Source organism: Netta rufina (genome assembly GCF_964035555.1).
Source record: "Netta rufina genome assembly, chromosome: 9".
Classification (NCBI taxonomy): domain Eukaryota; kingdom Metazoa; phylum Chordata; class Aves; order Anseriformes; family Anatidae; genus Netta; species Netta rufina.
In genome coordinates this window covers 10,543,742-10,563,492 of record NC_140132.1, presented here as the reverse complement: position 1 = coordinate 10,563,492, position 19,751 = coordinate 10,543,742, and the positions used below count along the sequence as shown (strand labels likewise).

The 19,751-nt window shown below is 39.5% G+C and overlaps 1 protein-coding gene across 2 annotated transcripts in view; it reads right to left on the bottom strand.

Moving 5' to 3' along the window:
• Positions 1-19,751, bottom strand: part of ARMC8 (armadillo repeat containing 8) — a 61,408-nt gene that overhangs the window by 38,019 nt on the left and 3,638 nt on the right. Inside the window, exon 3 of one of the 2 annotated variants that reach the window (XM_084291847.1) lies at positions 7,130-7,201. The exons of the other annotated variant lie outside the window; for it this stretch is intronic. Coding sequence (XP_084147973.1) covers positions 7,130-7,201 — 72 coding nt within the window. The remainder of the gene's footprint in view (positions 1-7,129; positions 7,202-19,751) is intronic. 2 annotated transcript variants of the gene reach the window in all.

Here is a 19,751-nt window from a genome sequence, read left to right as displayed (position 1 = left end):
ATGAAATTAAGCCTAATGGGAAGATGTTGCAACATCTTCATGAACATTAATCCAAGGTTTCTGCTAGGTAATTTAGAACACAGTATTTGGACTTTTTCAAGTTTCTAGAAGGCTTCCCTAATCTAATGTTTATATGGGACACAATTTCTTCCATCACTGCACTTTTAAGAGCAATACATTACAGCCTTTCTCAGCTGTCAGTAAAGGTACCCAGGCAATTGTACCTACATGAGATAGGACAGTAAAGCCAGCCAGAGAGACATGTCAATGAACATGAACAGCTACACCTAGGAACTGCAAATAAGGTCAGCTGGAGGCACAATGTATTTCGAACAACTGACAGGGATTCATCTAGGAAAATCATGCAATATTCTAGGCATTAGGGAGAAAACTTTTAAAGAATGTAGCTGCTGAACAAACAATAACCACAGCAGCTTTGCGAGGGAGATAAGCAGTTCATATTTTCTTTCCTTTTGAAGATAATTGACATGGGGGCATTGCATCAGAGTTGTTCACCAAAAGACACCTGCGTGATTTAGACCTTGTCAGTCTGCTCTGACATAGACCTCACACAGCTAGCTAAAAATAATGGAAATTTCTACTCTCTGCCATTCCATTCCACTTACAAGTTGTCACAAAAATCTCCAAAGTTCTTAAAATACCCACCAAAGAGATGGTGATATTCAGCTGTTAGTAACAGAACATTTTCAGCGCTTCATCAAACCCCATAAGCAGGCATGTGGAAAAAGAGCTCAGGGTAGTAAGCGTTCAAGTTATAGTCCCTTGTATCTCGAGATCTTTTAATTCAAGTGACTGTTTATCATCTCTAGACCAGTTCTGGTAAAGTATCACTTCAGTAACACAAACACATAGCTGACAGGTGGATTACAGAGAAAAATACTCTTCTACTTCTACAAGGGGATGTATTACGATGTTGCAAGTTCTAGGGAAGTAAATCCCAAAGAAAGTTTCTCTTTCAGGAACAAAAGGAAGTCTCAGCTTAAAGCTCTTGTAACTTCTTGCAACATTTACATTGCTTCACTTACATTAATATTGTATGATTTTTTCCCCTATAAGAATTACGTAAATTCCATCAAATTTGATTTTTGCTGTAAACTAAATCCAGTACTGGAGAACTGTAATACCTACCTAAGTCAGAACTAAAGAAAAACCATTTTTCATGTAAGAGTAAATAGGGACTAGGATCAAGTTCTTCTCACCCTCATGACCAGTTTCTTCCGAAAATGACTGCAACATGGAGTAGCAAGAGTTACTTGCTTTGTTATAACATGAATTAAACAATGTTTAACTCTTCCTTTGTGTTTTGAAATTCCTCATTGTATATAAAATGGCTAAACCATATTTCTACTCCATGGGATAGCATCCGTCCATCATTCGATATTTGCACATGAAAGGATATCAAAAATAGGTTCTTGAATACTTTTGATAGATTTGACTCTTATAGCTCCTTACAAACAGATTCCAAGAGATATCACAAAGCTAATTTTGCATATTATTTTTTTTAAATAAAAAACTGAAACTTAAAGTTCCAATTAAATATCACAATTTAACGGATGCCCTTAGAAGTATTACAATGCCCTTTTCTTACTACAAGGGCATTTCAGAGACAGAAGGCTATGAAGCTCTTTAAAAAAACAAAAAAACAAAACAAAACAAAACAAAACAAAAAAAACAGTTCTAATACAATTCTGCTGACTATGAATATCTGCCTTGATTCACATTTACTTCGTAGCAGGGTTAGAAGAATACCTTCTTCCAGTTACACATAACTCTCAGGGTGAGAGTTACTCCTCGTAGAAAGAGGTATAATTATGTAGATAGGCCCTGACTCCTGACTTGCGTTGAAGAAAAAAACAGGGACAACAACGGCAGCCCTACTAAGGCCTCTGCTCTCCACAGTTTACCACCCCAGTATGGGGAAGGTGTTACAAACAGCAGCACCACAGATGAAGCTTCTTCACCCAAGCGCACAAGCTGCTAGGTCGTGGCACAGATCCCCACCCCATGGAGTACCTGACACAGGAAATCCCAAAGTGCAGCCAGGAACAGAAAAAGCCATCAGGAAATAACCATGCCCTGCGCTCCTAGGGATGTCTATGAAGCTCAGACAAAATACCTTGTTAACATATACGAGGAGCCTAGTAATACTATGTCCAAGCATCATGCCCAACTTCTTGCAAGAAAGCTGGTAACGTACCAGAGATTATGAACGTTTCAATAGCTGTGCCCAGCTGGTAACTGGTACACCTCTTACTGGCCCACCAGCAGCGGGCATGCAGTACCAGTGGACCTGAACACCCTACAACTTCTGCACGGTCAGCAGACAACTGATAGGAACTGGGGATCACAGAACCAGAGCTGCAAGGGATCGTAACTGATCATCTAGTCACTGCCCTTGGTTTGAGGCAGGCTCACCAATCATTTGAAGTTGGACTTGATGATCCTTAAGGGTCCCTTCCAACTCAGGATATTCTATGATTCTATGATTCTAAGTTACTGTCTTGTTTTTCAACAATTTAATTGCTGGAGACTTATCACACTGTCACCAACTGCAGCCCTTGCACTCTGCAGAGTACATATATTGCTCTACTTCTGTGGGGCTGCCGTACAAGTCCAATTTACCACCCGAAACACACAAAAATAATATTGCTTGATTCATATCTGTCATTTCACATTTCTAGAGATGCTCTATCTCTAGTCCTTGAACTAGAAATCCTGTTTCACAGGTCTGCAGGAGCAACTGCAGGCATGCTTTATCCTCTCATGCTTACGAACGGTTCATATTTTTTTTCTCTTTTACAAATGGTGTTGCACAGGTAAATTACACGGGAAGGAGTTGCAGTCTCCTCTCTCTAAAAGGGGTAGACATTCCATGATGAGGTTTCTTCTCTCCTGTCCATATCATGAAACTAACTGGCTGCTCCCTTCTCCCCTCCTCACAGCAAAATGAGATTGGGATGGGTGGGAAATCTAGAAATGCCCCAAAGGTACAGTTTTTCATATTTTTATAAATGTACTGAATGCTGATAAGGTGTGTATTATTCATCAGGCAAACCTGCAATATTCTTCATCCTTCATCAAGGAAAACACTCTTCAGCTAATGAGGGTTTTTTCTTTTAATTCTTTAAAAAAGAAGTTGAGAAAATAAAGCATCAGATACAAAAATAGTCAGAAGCAGATACCATTTACCATCAGTCACACAGAGGTTAAATACTTCTCATACCAGTTACCACCATTCACCTCTTTCTACTTTACAGATACCAGAACTTTTCCAACAAAACTACTTTTTTTTTTTGTTTGTGTAGCCACTTAAGATTAGAAACTAGAAGAGATTCAACAAATTATTGCTGAACCTAGTTGTATTTGTCTAGTAACCCAGCCTTCCACTGCCTTGAAAAGAGAAGTTTGCTCTCTGAAATAGTTCAACGTTTTTACTGCCCAATGTACAATGAAGAAAAAATGTCAGACCTACACATGGTAACACCTCATCCACTACTGTGCTGTTCCTTCTTTACCGAAATTCAATACTAGATTCGTGGATCTCTGCAGATCTCCAAAGGTGGCTGAGAGAACTTCAGCCTCCAGCCATTTGGGGATAGAACTGCATGCAATACTGCTGTTTCTAATCCGAATCAGCCAGCAATTAAAGAGATTTGCATGACCACATGAACCAAGCACAAGACATATATTTGCCTGAATACATCTTTCATGCATAGTTTCAGCATCTAAAGTTATGAATTAAGGAATCAAGACTTTAATAGAAACCGCATTCCTTGCTCACAAGGGATGTGAAAGAAGGGCAAGATACCTGGATCGTCCTGTTAAATACTTAAGCAAGAATCTTTACGCCTAAGAATGACACCTAAGGTACAGGGGAACTCAAGTGACAGGAATATGATTTTCAGCCTGAATTCAACTGCAAACAAATGTTTTTCTCATCTCTATTGACTCCACCAGAAAGGGGGGTTGATAACAGCCCACAGAGGACTGGGAACCAGCAGCACTACAGACTAACTGCTACTAAGTGAATGTTGTTTCACTAAGTCAGAAGTCTGATCAAGACAGCTTACAAAAAGAAATAAAAAAAAATCTACATTTGAACTGGAAATTTCCAATGATTTTCCTTAAATTAAGGACACAAAAGTAACTGACAATAAGTTCTGAATACTGAACTTGGATTCCAAAGAGGCATTTGGCATTTTGATAGGCACAAAAGTTCAGCGTTTGTTTTTACAAAACTGTCAAGTGAAGAAGTACACCAGTAATAGCGATTTTCTCAGTCTCTGCAGGTGCTCATGTAGAGCAGAATGAAAAAGAAATTCAAAGAAAATAACTGAAGGACAGGACAAGAAATAAACCATCTTCAGGAATAGCTGACTTTGTATATAGTTTCTAAGCCAGCTTGTCACTGAAAGAACTAGATCTTATAGCATTAAAATATTTTCTCCCCTGAACTTTAGCAATTCTGTTTTCTATTAACAGTAACAATTTCAAAAAGTAAAATTTCTGAAGTCCTGAAAGTAGTGCCTGAGTTCAGCATCTCAGAAGGACGTAAAGGAATAACTCAGGGCAGTGCTTCATTCTGCATAGAGGAAGAGATACAGAAAATCATTCCATAAGAAACAAAACCCACATACACGTATAGGCTGGCTTTATCTACATTCCTATCAGCTAAGACCACATCGATACATACATCTGGACAGTTCTTAATACAAGAGTGCCCAGACACAACAATTCTGCTTAATGCAATTTTGAGAGCTTTCTTTAATAGCTTTTGTTTTTCTTAGCACCATCTTCAGAACAAATGGTCAGAAAGTGACCGCAGGTCAGACTGACCTTCAAAGGTACAAAGCAAATGCCATTTCCTATGTAGATACACGTCTCTTTCTAAAGATGACACCACTCTACAGTCAGTTTACGGACACAGGAGGCCGCTGACCCAGAATGGCAGTGATTCAGCTACTCTGCACCAGTAATTCCTTCCTGTATGGAGATCTTGGAAGGACTTCACGTTTCTTTCCAACCAAGTAGCAGCCTAATACATTAAAGCAGGTATTGCTCGTACAAACCATTAGTATTTGGCCTGATTTCAAATCAAAGATACTTCTCCTTGACTTGTTTCCAAACCTCATATGAATCTGTTCTAGTATATGAACATGCTGCTTTCTTCTGCACCAAGTGACAGAAATGTGAAGGTGTGCTTTGGATCACAATGGTCTCTTCTCACCACATGAAAATATTCTGCAGGAACCCTTGGGGAAGCAGGGAAGAGAAAAAGAAATGTGTAAACAAGAAGTGGAACCCCAGGACAAAGCAGTAGCAGCTGAATTCTAAAAATCCCACACTGTTACAGAAAGGAATCAGCTTTCCTTGGGAGACTGCAATCTAACTATGAGAAAGCGTGTAGTTAGCTTTGCAGAGGAGACTTAAAGCAAAGGATGCTAGCTTCCTTATACCTATTCTTACTGGGGAAAAGTTTGACTTTGCAGATTGGAATAACAAGGATTCCTGTACTCACAGTTTCAGTAGCTATTTAATGAATTAGAAGACTTGTCAAGCACCCAATGAATTCCCACTGCCTTGTTAAAGAAAACAGGAATTCTCCAATACAAATTGTCTGTAATCTAAGGCTGTCTGAAATACCCTGAGGAAATTCTACAGCCTTCAGAAAGGTACTTGCAGGTGGACAAAGCCACAAGTTTCAGCCGGTGAGAATTGTCTTTGCTTACAGTATCATGGCCGATTCATGTTCTTTTGTACACCTATTCTGAAAAGCCTTGGTGTAAGAATTGGTGCTGTTTGAGGATAGCTTGTACAGAACTGAAAACAAGCACAACCATTTACCTTTTAAGATGTTTCACAGTCCCTTCTTTGCATTAATAGGTTAATCATATAATTCACTTGCACAGCCAGAAGATTTTAACAGGAAAAAAAACAACCTTCTGGATTTTCAGTATTGGGCGTAGAACAACTAAAAGGAGAAAGTAAGATAACTGAAGGAACATGAAGTCCTACAAAATTTAAGAAAAGGTGGATTCTAGGTTTGCAAGTCAGAGATCCTCTGTTTTTAAACCGGGAACCACAAGAATAAATGTCAGTCACAAGAATCCCACAGGGCCTGTTGCAGAAAAAAAAAAATCCTTAAACTTTGCATAAGCTTTAGCAAATGCCCACTTTGATCTTTACACCTTGGGTCAAGTCTTCTCTTTGCCTGCTTACATTTGGTCAAAACAGAAGATAATCCACCAGGTTTTGGAGAGTAGGTTTCCCCACTGCTAATCCCTAGAGAATTTAAAGGGCTAGCCTTAACACAAAACTCAGTCTGTAAATGAGAAGAAGATATTCCCTGCAAACAAAGTGCGTTTTTTGACAAGTCAGAAGAAGCTGCCTCAGGCAGGACAGTTTGAGACCAAGTTGCCATTTAAGCAAAAGGATCCTCAGTAGGACCCATACTATTAGCACAAGTAATGCACTGTTCCATGTTATCCTTCGCCATGGCTGCAAACTGTAGCTGAAAGAAAGCTGGAGGAGAAGAGGAGTGAAATGAAAGCTGTAGTAAGCAATTCAGTAGCTAAAGTTACCTGTTAAATTTGTATTATTGGAATCAGGATCCAGAAAATGTTAGTGTCAGCTGAAGCAGTAATTCAGCAATAAGCATGATCAATGGCTTTTAATCCTTTGATGCAGATGGAGAAGAGAAGCAAATTATCTCAGATGCTTATTAGTATTTTTAAATTATACTTGAAACAACCTTACACATTTCCACTTGTGCACTCACCAGGATATTGGCTGTAGAACAGGATTAAGATACAACCACTTTCATCCATCAATAATGTTAAAGTTGAAAAACAGATTTAATTCCTGAACTGATAAAGTTTAATAAAAAAGACTGAGACTACTTTAAGGAACTCTATGAAATTCTAAAATAAAAGCATTACTCGATAGCCTGTTCTGTAACACATGAGTTTAACAGATATTTCAAGTCTCTCAGTTACATTAAAGTATGCAGTCAACAATCAAAGTTAAAAGAAAAAAGTGCCTGTGATCTATGGATCATTATTCCAGACCTGTTGTGAATCAGTGAAAAGGAGAGTAGCAAAGGACATACCTTGGAACTGCTCCCAAAACAATCAAGTTGGCTTTTTGTTTGTTGTTTCCAATTACAGCATTTTTCATATCTCTGTAAATCCAGAAAGAAAAACAAACCCTGGTAAATTATGCTGAGGTACTGAGGGCTTAATCTATAGAGTTTACTATTTCCATGAAGGCTTATCAAGTACCCTTTCACGTCTTCATGCTGCACCTACAGGACTGTGCTCCAGTGCAGTTTCCACAGCCCACAGCCACATACCCCAGAGCTCTGGGATTCCGTTACGTCCCAGCTTATGCAAGTAAGCAAAATCCCAAACTATCTCACATGCACACCAGACATAAAGAAGTCTCATCATTTAGCAAAATTAGACAGACTGGTTCTTTGTGCCCATTTATTCACTAGACTTCTAAAAGGGAGAAATATATATATATATTGCTTGGGGAATCAAATGTTGATAATTTCAAGTATTAATTGAATACTCTACTGGGTGCAGGAATAGACAAGTTCTAAAAAAAAAAAAAAAAAAAAAAAAAAAAAAAAGAAGAATGAGAATGAGTTTTCATTCTCTTCTCACCACAGGCTTTGCCAATTTCAGCAGGACACCTAAGCATCTGTATTTCAAAACCCCAGGAGCAAAGTTTAAACAAAAGCATTTCCCTATCTGAGCGTTACAGGTAAAGGTAATCATACTATGGGAAAGGAGCAAGGGGAGCACTTTGGGAAGTGGGGAAGTGGACACTGGTTGTGCACACTACCACGTCCTACGAAAACACGTGGTTTGCAACTTTATTGTTCAGAAAACTGTTACTATATGCTAACAAGCATCACCACCTTCTAATGGATTTTCCCCTAACTGTGAGCGCATTGAGCATATATGAACATCCAGAGAATCTGAAAGAAAGCTAGCAACTTACAACCAGTTTCAGGAAAATCAAGATGACATTTCTAGGAAATCTTCTAGCTGTAGGAACCTTTATTATATAAATTACAGGGAGGGGAGGGGGAAACAGTCCAAATTAAGATAGTTCTTTACCAAAATAACAAAAAATTGCAAAATTACTCATCACTGGCTAACCTATGCCTATAATTCATTCAAATAATTTGGGAACTTTAGTGATTGCTTTAGTTAGTGCATATTGTTGCCATTATATCACTTTGACTTGCTGTCTGCAAATCTCAAGAGACTTAGGGCAGCCCTGTTCTTTAAGATCCACCCTGGCCTGCATGAGCATACCACTAACAGTTCTTAAAAGTTTCACTGCAATGAGCAGTTGGCCCAAGCGCTTCATGTGTTCTAAAGAGCTTCTTGGTCAAGGCAGGCAACATCTGGACTGGTGTAAACACAACCTATACAAACCTCAATTAGTAAAAGGTAATTGACCGTTCTTCCTGCAGTATTTCTCCTTGTGACTCACTCTCCTGCTGCATCCAGTTACAGAGCTGCAGAAGAGTGCTCCAGGAATTTTAAGCAAAAGGAAGCAAGCTAAATTCTCAAGTTTGGCCAGAGATCCTGGAGTCCCAGCAAAGGAGCAGCCCTGAAAGCAGACTGAACTCCGAACTGCAGTTCAGTGTAACTCTTGAAACAGGCAGAGGCATGAAGCTACTTGACTCGCCAAGTGAGACACTACTTAATAGAAATCTGCTTACACAGTTCAGTTGTATACAGCCAGGTATCAGTAGAGAACATTGGACTATCCTGTTACATCTCCCCTAAGTTTGGTGAGTTTGTACCTCATGACAGGAGATAGAGAACAAAGGGGAAAAGTAGATGACTGGCTAAGCTCGAAATCCACAAAAAATTAAGGAATGAATTTGAAGGCTGCATGGAACTCAGTAATTGCACATCAGTGGTTTCTATGCTGAAGGTTTGATATGAAAGTGTCCCAATTATTTTTTTAATGTGTTTAAAGTAGAAAAGTAATTTCAAATCAATGGCAAAAATCAATGCTCCAGATCTCTGAAAGGAATTTAAACTGTACAACAGATGAGCTAGGTTCAGGTACTAAACTGCTAGGGCCACTCCAGGGCTACCTAACCTGTTATTCTTAGACCCCAGCTCTCAAAATCATCAGAAAGGTTGCATCATGTCACCTACCCATGAAGGCATCTTGAGAAGCAAGAGAGAAGGCACTTGCCAAGCACTCTGAAGAATCCTGAAGACAGGATTGGCACACTGAATTGCCAAACACTCTGTTTTCTGGTGACAGTTTGATGCTCTCCTCAGATGATTTTACACATTTTAGATGGTGCAAGAGACACAAAAGGGTCTTCTGACAACTTCACAATAGAATAACTTGCCAACTTTATATCCATTTAATACACAACAAGCACTGCTTATTAGGATTTGACTTAGAGACCCGTTCAGAAGTGGCGTGAACACAGCCAAGTTCCATAACACGAATTCAGAGGTTTAGTGAGGTCACAGTCCTGATCTGTAAAGGATTCAGATGAGTTTCTCCATCCCAGTTCATAAAGTTCCTTAGGAAGGTCACGATGAGTAGACAAGAAGTATTGTAAACTTGAGATACCAGACAAATCCAACACAGGTTCAAGCAGTTCCAACTTGCAATCAAGTGAAATACTTTCAAATTGGTAAGCAGACCTAAAACTGTCAGAGGATCACTATGCTTGTGTACATTATGTCTTGGCACTCCCAAGTTACATGCCACAGCTCTCTTCAAATTTGCAACTAATAGAAATAGTCTATTTAATACAGAAGAAACAGGAAGATACTGAAACCAAAAACACCCCTAGAATTGTGTAACCCAAAGTTGAATAACAGTAGATTTTAATTCGGTTTACTATGAAAAATAATTACACAATTCCATATTCTGTGTTATGGAGATTTTCTAGATCAGTAAGCTAATCTCCATAAGAAGTAAAGAAGTGCCATGTGCCATCTTAGTCTACCAGGTCCTTGGTGAGTCATGCACCTTGAAGAATTGAGTGTAACTCCCATACTTGAAAACATATCTCTGACAAGTCTGAACTTGACTGACTTCAGATCCAAGAAGACACGAGATTCATCCAAGAAAGAACAGTGAAGATCGTTATCTTCAACAAGTGGTAACTAAGAAAGATCAGAAATTTGCAGTCCAAAGCTAGATGCTCGCTTTGCTTCCAAAGTATCACACACACTGCTCCCATTTCCTACTGTGAAGAAGTCCTTGAAGTGAAAGGGGGAGGAAACGGCAGCAAGAACAATTATGAAGGCACGAGAACTTCAAAAGAACAACTGATCTATGGTAATTCTAGGCATTATCTGTGAGAAGACTGTGATCCGGAAGAAGAAGATACACAAACTTCCCAATAATCAGCTCCAAGCTTTCAGTTAGGTCACCAACCCTACACTGCCACGAGCACAGCATGAGCAGCTTCAGAAGAAAAATGTAGATCTTAAGAATATACATATGTAGGTTTCTCAGCCTCATAAAGGTAGCTTTCTACCCCAAACCATACTATGGTTCTATATCAAAAACAATGAAGCTTCCATATGACAGAAGTCATAAGACACTTCTGAGTTTTTTTTTCCCTTTTCCGTTTTTTTTTTTCTTTTTTAACTATCCCGTGTCCTTATAGTTTCCATTCAAACTAAATTCAAAAACTCATTTAATGAAATAACTCAAATTACAATTAATTTTAATGCAAAGATGCAAAGTCTGGTGATTTTCATGCTTACATTTACTGTAACGCAGTAAAATAATTTACATGAAAAACAGTCAAGCAGGATAAGTAGGATGTTAGCAGTAGAATGTGGAGTTGTCCTAACTAACTTCTTGGAAATATTGCTTCCTGCAGTGCTAAATCAGCTTTTTCCCCTCTCTTACTGCTTTTTAAATCAATAAGAATGCAGTTTCATCAGTTCAATCCTGTGACAATTCAGTTTAAAGTTATTAAAGTATGTAGAAGCTGGAGAAACAGAAAGACTTTTCTTCTTCCAAACTTTAGAAAAGGGGAAAAAATGTATCAGGTAAGGTTTATCAGCTGTAACAATCTATTGGAACATAGCAACCCAGAAACCATCATCAGTTCAATTAACTTGCTACAAGCAACACTTTCAAGATGCAGCGTATGCTAGTTTTGTCAATATAGGGTTATAGTATGATTGTTTAAAGTATGTCAGAAGTATATTAAACTAAAAAAAAAAAAAATATCTAATTTTCATATAAATGCAGTTGGACAAAAGCTACAAGAGGAACTAATTTGCCAGTTTTGTATGGAGTTAATATGCTTTTATTCTGATTCTTAAGGTGTTCCTGTTTAAAAGTACCAGATGTAGCCCACTTCAGAGAAGCAAGAAGCAGTAATAAACACAACAATTTGCAAGTAAAATAAAGTCTTTTGGTTTTAATGATTCCTCGCCAGTAAAAATTAGTTTTACGAGGTGTCTAAGTACTGAGGCAATTAGCATTCTAGGCTGTTGATGTTCTTACTGTAGAAGCAATTTCAAGTGCTGACCTTTGTCCTAAGCAGAAATTACTTAAGTTCAACATCTTCATGAAGTTTATTCTAAGTTTGGGTTTCCTCTGAGACAAAAACACCAGAGGTGCCCTGTAATTAGTGCACAGTTCTCTGAACTGTTGCAAATTCACATCCCAGATGAAAAAGAGCAGACCTCTAAAGCATTCCTAGCAAGCCTTGAGACCTGTACCTGATCTGCAAAAGAAACCATGAGAAAGCAACACAGTACATGAACTCCTCGGTAAGATTTTGTTTTTACCCACCTTTCTAAACACAATAAATCAAGCACAAACATCATAAGCTTTAAAAACCTTATAGGAAGCCCTGGAACTTTCCTAAGTCACCTTCTAGCAATGTAACACCTAAGACCATGGAGCAAACTGGACTGACTTGGTGAGGAAGAAGTAAAAGAAACTAGAGAGAAGAGGAAATGAACAGTCCGCATATTTTCTCATCTTGCTTGTCTTTTGAAAATAGAGCAGGTAGCCTTATTTAAAAGATTCCTACACAGAGGAGAATATCCGATGTAAGATGAAAAATCACAGAAGGAATAAGTAGTCCAAGACACTCCAGGCCAGAGCTTTTACTCCTAATACACAAAAATTACAGAAGATTGTTAGAAGATTAAGTGCACAGAGGAAGCATCCAAAACAATGCATTGTGAGACCAGAAGATTTACCGAGCACAGACAGATCAAAATTAGAGCGATAGGATGAAGCAGAGCATCCTTCTGGTAAGGTTTTCAAAAACTCAGAATTCAAATATCTGAAAGACATTTGGGATATTGCTAGCGGATACGAGGACAGAGCTAAATTAAGAACTGTCTGCCCCAAGTTCAGAAGAGCTGCTATGTTTCAGTTTCACAGAAGCAAATGCTACCTGGAGCGGCTGGACTTGAGACAGAAGCTGTCCAGCCAAATTGTTTTGACAACTAGGCTTTCTCCAGCTTTCGACTCTTCTTCCTTCTCCCTCATTCCCCCTCTCCCATTTTAATGGGCAGATGCAAAGTAATCAACAGCAGGAAATAATTACAATTTTTACATGTTAAAATATGCCCGCTATTTGATAGTTAGTATCTACATGGATGCTACCACGGCTTGAACATCTGTTAAATGCCCAACAGGAGAGTTGGTTTCTCTTCTTGTCAGGAAACCTATCTGATCATGATTACTACTCCAACCAGGTAAATAAAATGCTAAAAACTCCTGCCAACTCAAGCAAAGCAAACCACAGACATCAGAAAACAGCTTATTTTAAAGTTAATCATCAGGTTGGGAGGAAAAGTTTCAGTATTTCTAATCTCATTCAAAAAAAATCAGTGTATCTAAAAAAAGACTCAGAAAAGAACAAAGTAGCACACAGACACTTACTGGCACTCAACTTCTCTGTGTTTTAACACTTGGAAACTGTTACACAATTAACAGACCACGCAAACTAAACAAACCCAACAAGTAAACCCCAAGTCCATGGTTGCTCCCAATCTTAATTTTCTCAGACACCACATAAAATGAGAGTGCTGTAGAAAAATAGCATATGGCTGTATTTACAGCAATGTAGAACCATACAATTCACCATAGATAATGCTAAAAGTGCGCATTTAATCCATCTTCTCCACACCACAATGCCAAAAAAAGCCTTGAACTCCTGTCTGAGGTATCCCATTTGGAGAGGTAACTTACCTTGTTAGAGGTTTCCTTGCCAAGGCAAGTGTCCCACATGGAAAGGTAAGCTGTTTCTAATGACCCCCACCTGTAGTCAGAAACATTCACACCTTATTCCCACCCTGAATCCATCTCAGGTTCCAGCACTTGCAGCATTTGACGTGACTGCAGAGTCCTCTCATATCAAATTTTGGCTTCCACATAAGAGCCTAAACCAGTCGATTCAGCAAGACGACACAGAAGCTAGCATAATGACTCCACACCTTTCACTGCCCAAACTCATTTCAACTCATGTTCCTTTCAAATCTCAAGGTTAACAGGCAAAATGGGAGCTGCTGCTTTTCCCACCTCTCTCAAGCATGTTTTCTTGCCTCATCCTTTGTGATTTTGTTGGTTCTGGCAATTGTGCTACAAGCTGGATGAGATCACTGATCAGCTGAAAAATTGCCTACTTAAACCTAAATCTGATGCAGCTTCAAACTTCAAATGCTCTAAGTCAGCGGAGGATGGGAGCTTAGCTAGCTTGTTTAGATAATCTTTTTTAAACTGAAAAACCCACAACATACAAATGACGGTTAGTGCTCTGCACCATCCTCGTTTCAACCTCAGAACCAAACCCCACCACTTAAAGAAACTGGGTTGCAACACCAAAGATTATCTGAACAGAGGTGTGGGGGAAACAGCTGCACTTGAGTAGAACTCTTGGGAGCAGGTGCTCTGTTCTGGGCCGGAGCAGCGAAGAGCAGCAGAATGCTCTCTTCACAGCTGATCTGAAGCAGCAAGACCATCTAAGAAGCACTGCAGTTGCTTCAGATAAATGACCCAAACTATCAAATATATATCATATATATTCACTCTCTTGGCTTTAGTCTTCTTTGCCCATTCTCCCATTTTAAACCCCCCAGTCAGTAGCAAAAGAATTTTGTCTGCCCCAAGTCATTCACACAGAGAAACCTTAAGTTCTACTCAGTACAGGAAAATACCTTAAAATGGTTTTCAGGTACCTGGTTAGCTGTTCTCAGATGTGCAGTCATAAATTTTGGGTGGCACTGTCCATACCAGCCTAGGCCAGCAATCATCGAAGGATCAACAAAAGCTGTTTGTTTGACACAACTACTACCTACTAGACTATAATCTCAAATCTTTGAAAGTATTGCCTCAATTTTTAGCTCCAAACAGCTTTCAGCTGAGACAGTGTACTGGCATCCATGTACTTAGGCATGCCTTAATTTTGTTTTTCAAATGGGTGCTGGGAAGTGCTCACTAGGACAAAAATTTATCAATACTCAGTTCTCCCATTTTTCATTTGGGGGGCAATTTCTGGATGTTTCAGACAATGCATGTTTAAAGCATGTTTTAACAAGTAATTTTACCCTCCTGTTACCTTTCCATTCCCAAAGAAAAAAAAGCAAAAATCCCAACATACTTAAATTATCAGTTCATCACCAGCAATACAGCACACATACTAAAACCGTTTTAATCACCTGGCAGACAAATAAGTGTAAACAGATTTTTACCCTTTGAATGCCACAAGCAGCATTAACCTTTTACAGGGAGGTAACCTAAAAGAACATAGTCCCATACTGCAAATTGGAAACGAGCTTGTTTTGAAAGGGAAGTGAACTATTTTTTAAAGTCAATTCTGATCGGTTTGAATCAGAACCTCGGAACAAAAAGTCCAACGCCAGATATTCAGAATCACAAACTCGGTAGCATTGCTGATTTTATGGCACACATTCCCCTCAAGCCCAACCCCTAGCTCAGTTTAACTCCCCCACACACATGCAAAGGGCACAGTGCCTATTTCTCCCTCCTATGCCTGCTACGTTTCTCTCCCCCTTATAACCAGCTCTCCTCTATCGATTTGTTCGCCAACTACAAAGCCGGGCTAAACTCTGCATGACCTCAGTATTCAACTGGGCTGAGCTTGAAGTTTGCCACTCGAGACCTTTGTGACCAACACTTGCCTGATTTTCTCCAGCCACATCAGCTGGTCTGGTAAAAGTTGCTTCTCTACTCTTACCCTGCTTATGGCCTGAAACCGTCACAGCAGCAGCATTGCTACTCTGAAGCTGGCAACAGGAGCGCAGTTTTGGAGAAGACAGCTTCGTGCTCTTTCTGAAAGGCAGAGCCTCAACAGGTTCATTGATCAATGCCCTCAGGCTCAGAGTAGCAGCCACAAAGCTTGAGATATTAAACAACCCTACCAGCCTGATGACTTCTAGCCAGATATAATAGGCGGACCTGATTTCCTGTAATTTAGCTCACCTCAAAGCTTTAGACCAGGAGTTACGATACAGAATTTATTTGAAAAAAAAAAAAAAAAAAAAAAAAAAGCAGTATTATGCATTTGTACCTTTTGCTGCATTATAAAGCAAGCCCAAAGGGAGAAAATATCTTATTCTAACAGAGGATTACATGATTTCTTTGCCTTTGTTATAGCCTCCCCTCTTCTCTCTGTATCTACATTATTTTTCTACCTGACTCTGCAAAATCTATTATATTGAAAACCACTCTTCACAGAACACTACTTAATTGTCAAACAATGTTTGAGGCCCTTTCATTTTCATCCCCTGCCACTCTGAAAAACGTGCCTAGCCATTACATTCCTCAGCTTACCTCTTGAAAGGGAGGATCAACAAATGGAGCACTGCTCCCAGCTCTCTCTCACCTAACCCTGCTCAGATTTCCCTGTCAGAATCTGCATCCTAAAGAACAAGCTTTCAATTTCCAAGCCACAAAGAGCCTGTCCCGCATCTCAAGAAGCATCACCGGAAGACTCAGCAGCCTTCAACACATGAATAAGGCTACACAGAAACACTTTCATCTACAAGTGATCTAATTTCTCAAGTTCTGACCCGAAAAATTAGACCTGAAAGTTCCCTACTGCATCTGAACGAGTTTGTATTTACCACAGAGTACCAAGTCTAGAAGATCAACAGAACTGACTGAAAACTTACAGAAGCAAAGCATAACAGGAACCTCTAAAGATCTCTTCTCATAGGGCCATTCTGGTGAAAACCAAGGCAAGGAATATGCAAAGAACAGAGCAAGACTCCTGCAGAAAATTTAAGTTCAGAACCAACCACTGAGAGATGGAAAATGTGACTGTATGTATTTTGGATGCACAACGTGAAAACAAGTGCTGTTTGCTGTGGGGAATATTTTTGTTTCACAGGACATGAAGAACAAGAGGCAGAAGTAGCCTCTTTGTAACCGGCTGAAGGGGATACCTGTTGCTCCATTACAACGGAGATGGGAATTTCTTCTCTTCCCACTCCATGAAGCTGTCTCTTCTATTTCAAACAGCTTTCCCTGTAGGCATGTGTGCATCCAATTGCCACAGCTGAGAAATACAAGACACTATTATAAAATCATCTAAACATGCCTGGAACATTTTTTCAAATCCGAAAATACACAAGTGAAGATGACAGATGTAGCAAATGTACAGTTTGAGGTGTTCCCAACGAATTTCAAAGCAACTGCCCACAAAAGAGACACACGATAGGTTCCACAAAAGCATTGTTACTACTTAAAACACATGCTCATTTTTTTCCAGTCTGTGAGTACTTTCTGGTATCTTCTCTTTGAAGAAGGCAGAAACCAGCAAGAAGTAAAAACATCCTCGCTCAAATGCAAATACCAGTCCATTGCCCCTTAGAGGAGCTTTTAACACACACCTCATAATTTTGCATCCAAAAATCTATGCAAAGGTAAGCTCAATTACATCTTGGTTGTACCAAAATATCATTTTCACAGTCTTCAAAAACACTGAGCATAACCACTAACCACTGCAACGCTGCCAGCCCAAGCCTGTAGGGACTCCGAGACATAACTGTCTGGTTCAAAGCGGTCCCCAAGTTCTGCCCCAGATGCCAACTACTGTACCTTCCATATCAAAAACACGGACTCTCAAACACTCAAAATCAGCCTGTGCAGGAAGCGCGTATGTCACAAATTAAATATAGCACAGAGATCTATACCAGTATTCCCAACACAGCACTGGACACGCTCCCCGGGAAAAAGGAAGGTCCCGTAAACGTGCACATACCACCAACAGTACGCAGCGTCATTTCGTAGGGTGATTCTTCCTTTTTCCTGGGAAATAAAACGTTCACACAAGTTTGGAAAACGCTTGTCTGTAACCCCAGTGGACTGGATGAAGCACATCCAAAAAGGACAGAAACCGCAGCAGCATGGGAATTCTCAGTGCACCGTGATGGCGCTTATTTACAAGCTATACAAGATGACACCCTTTGACTGCTAAGGAACAGCCTGATGAGAAACAGTTGGCACCTTGAGTACGCCAGATTTCTCAGAAAGAATGCTCCTTTCAAAACCAGGCTTTGCAATGCCATTTGCACAGCTTTCTGAAATGATGGATCGCCTTTGAAGACATCAGGCAAACTGTACGCATGACAAAGTGTTTCTCAAAAAAGCAAATAAATTAGTGGACAAAACTAGGCATTGGTCTTGCACCTGAACAAAGCGGTCCTGAGCTCAAGTGTGGATGAAAACCAAACTGTAGTCTAATACACTGCCATGCTGCAAAGCACAAGCTGTTGTTGCAGCAAGCGTCTTGGGACACATGAAGCTCTTACGACAGCACAGAAATATACAGAGCTATCTATGTTCTGTTCTTCTGCCAACAACGGCAAAATATTTAAGAGAACTTCTGAGAGAACACAGCATTTAATCGCTTACAATATCTGTTCAGGGTGGTCTGTGGACTGTCAGCACCAAATATATTCAGTAGCTGCATACCTGGCGCTGCTGCTGACCTTGCAGAATGCAGTCAAAGTGCATTTGAGAACATTTGAACTGTAGAACAGTAATATACAAGATGAAAGGCTGAGAAAAGCACTTAAGTAGACACAAAGCAAACCTGTAAGACCTCTCAAGCATACACACATACACAACGAACAGTTTATGCTTACAGAAGGAAACTACTGTGTTAAGCTTGCTCATTTGTAAGGACAGTCAATAGAAAGGCAAACACACACACTTCCATACAGATGTGGCTGTGCAGAAACGGGCCTTGTGCACTTTAAACAGTTCTCCATCAGGTGCAGTAAAAGGCAGTAGTCATCTCTGTAACCCCAAAATTTCAAATCCTGAACTGAAGCTAATGATTTACTGACAGGTACACGCAATTCTCCCCTTCCAACCTACTATTAATACTGAGATGAACATGGTTGGAATGATGCAAACAGAAGTTCCCCAGGAAACTTAACATTTTGCAATAAGATCAACAGAAGCACATACAGCAGTACTGGACAGAAATGCTTTTTCAGTTTTCCCGTGAGAAGGAAAACAAAAAAGCCCCTAGACAGGCAAGACTTCACTCTGTGGACAACAGATGATTCTGAATATAACCTCTCTGACAAATCATGAAAAAAGAGTAGTTTAAAGACTTTCAGAATACATAACTGTAAATCTTCTCAATTTACAAGACCACGACTGGATTGGTATGTTTTGAAATCCAAGAATCCAAGAAGCATTTAGCTGTATTTTACCTTTAATCAAACCTCATTCAGAAGTTGTTTTTTGTTAAAATGTGAAAGGATGCAACTAAAGAAAGTCCCAAACAGAAGTTATTCGTTCAGCTTTCTTTAAGAGCATATGAAGAACAGAATGACTGTAACTGAAGACAATTTGCAGAAACAAAGCCTCTTAAGCCAGCCCTTTGTGAACCTTGATATTCAGACAGTTCCATCAATCACAACAGAAATCTAGGTCATCGGTACTTTCAGCCAGGATGCAGGAAAAAAACAGCACATCTTAGGAACCAAAGATTTTCAGGGAATTACACAGAATACTTGAAAAGCTTCTGAGACACATTTCTGGTAGAACTTCAACCCTCTTCCACCCCAACAGCTTTTATCCCTCCACCCCTCACTGGACCACCCCAAATCTCAGTTTGTTCCAACTTCAATACCTTTTCAGATACCGTAAGTCAAAGGAATAAGGGCAAAGCCATTGTATTTTACCCAAAAAGGAATCTTGGACTGATTTTTTTTATACACTACTCTAAATTGGACTGTAACACATCCATCCGCTAATATTCGGAAAATAAGCAAGTCCTGCATGTTAGATTTGTTAATGTCCAGAAAGACATACTCTCAGAATGAAGATTTTAACCAAAGTGTCACACATTGAGCTTACTGACCAAATCTGTGCTGTGATTTTTTTCCCTTTTTTTCCCCCTGCACTCTTCAAAGACACTTATCCTATCAAATGTGTAGCTTTAAAAGGTCTAACTACAAGAGAAGATAACTTTTGCATAAATTCCTTCAGCAGCTTCTAAGCAGCAGCATCAGTTATTTCAACCACTAGAACGCTGAGCCATTCTTAAAAGGATGGGAAATGCTTCCTTAAACTTACTGCTCATCATCTCCCCATATCTCAGAGAGTTAGCTTGAGAAGAAACAGTTCCTGTACAAAGCTCGGCCTCAAAGACACCACCTGGTGGTCTTCATGGTACCAGTACCAAAATGCAAAGAGAAAAATCGCAA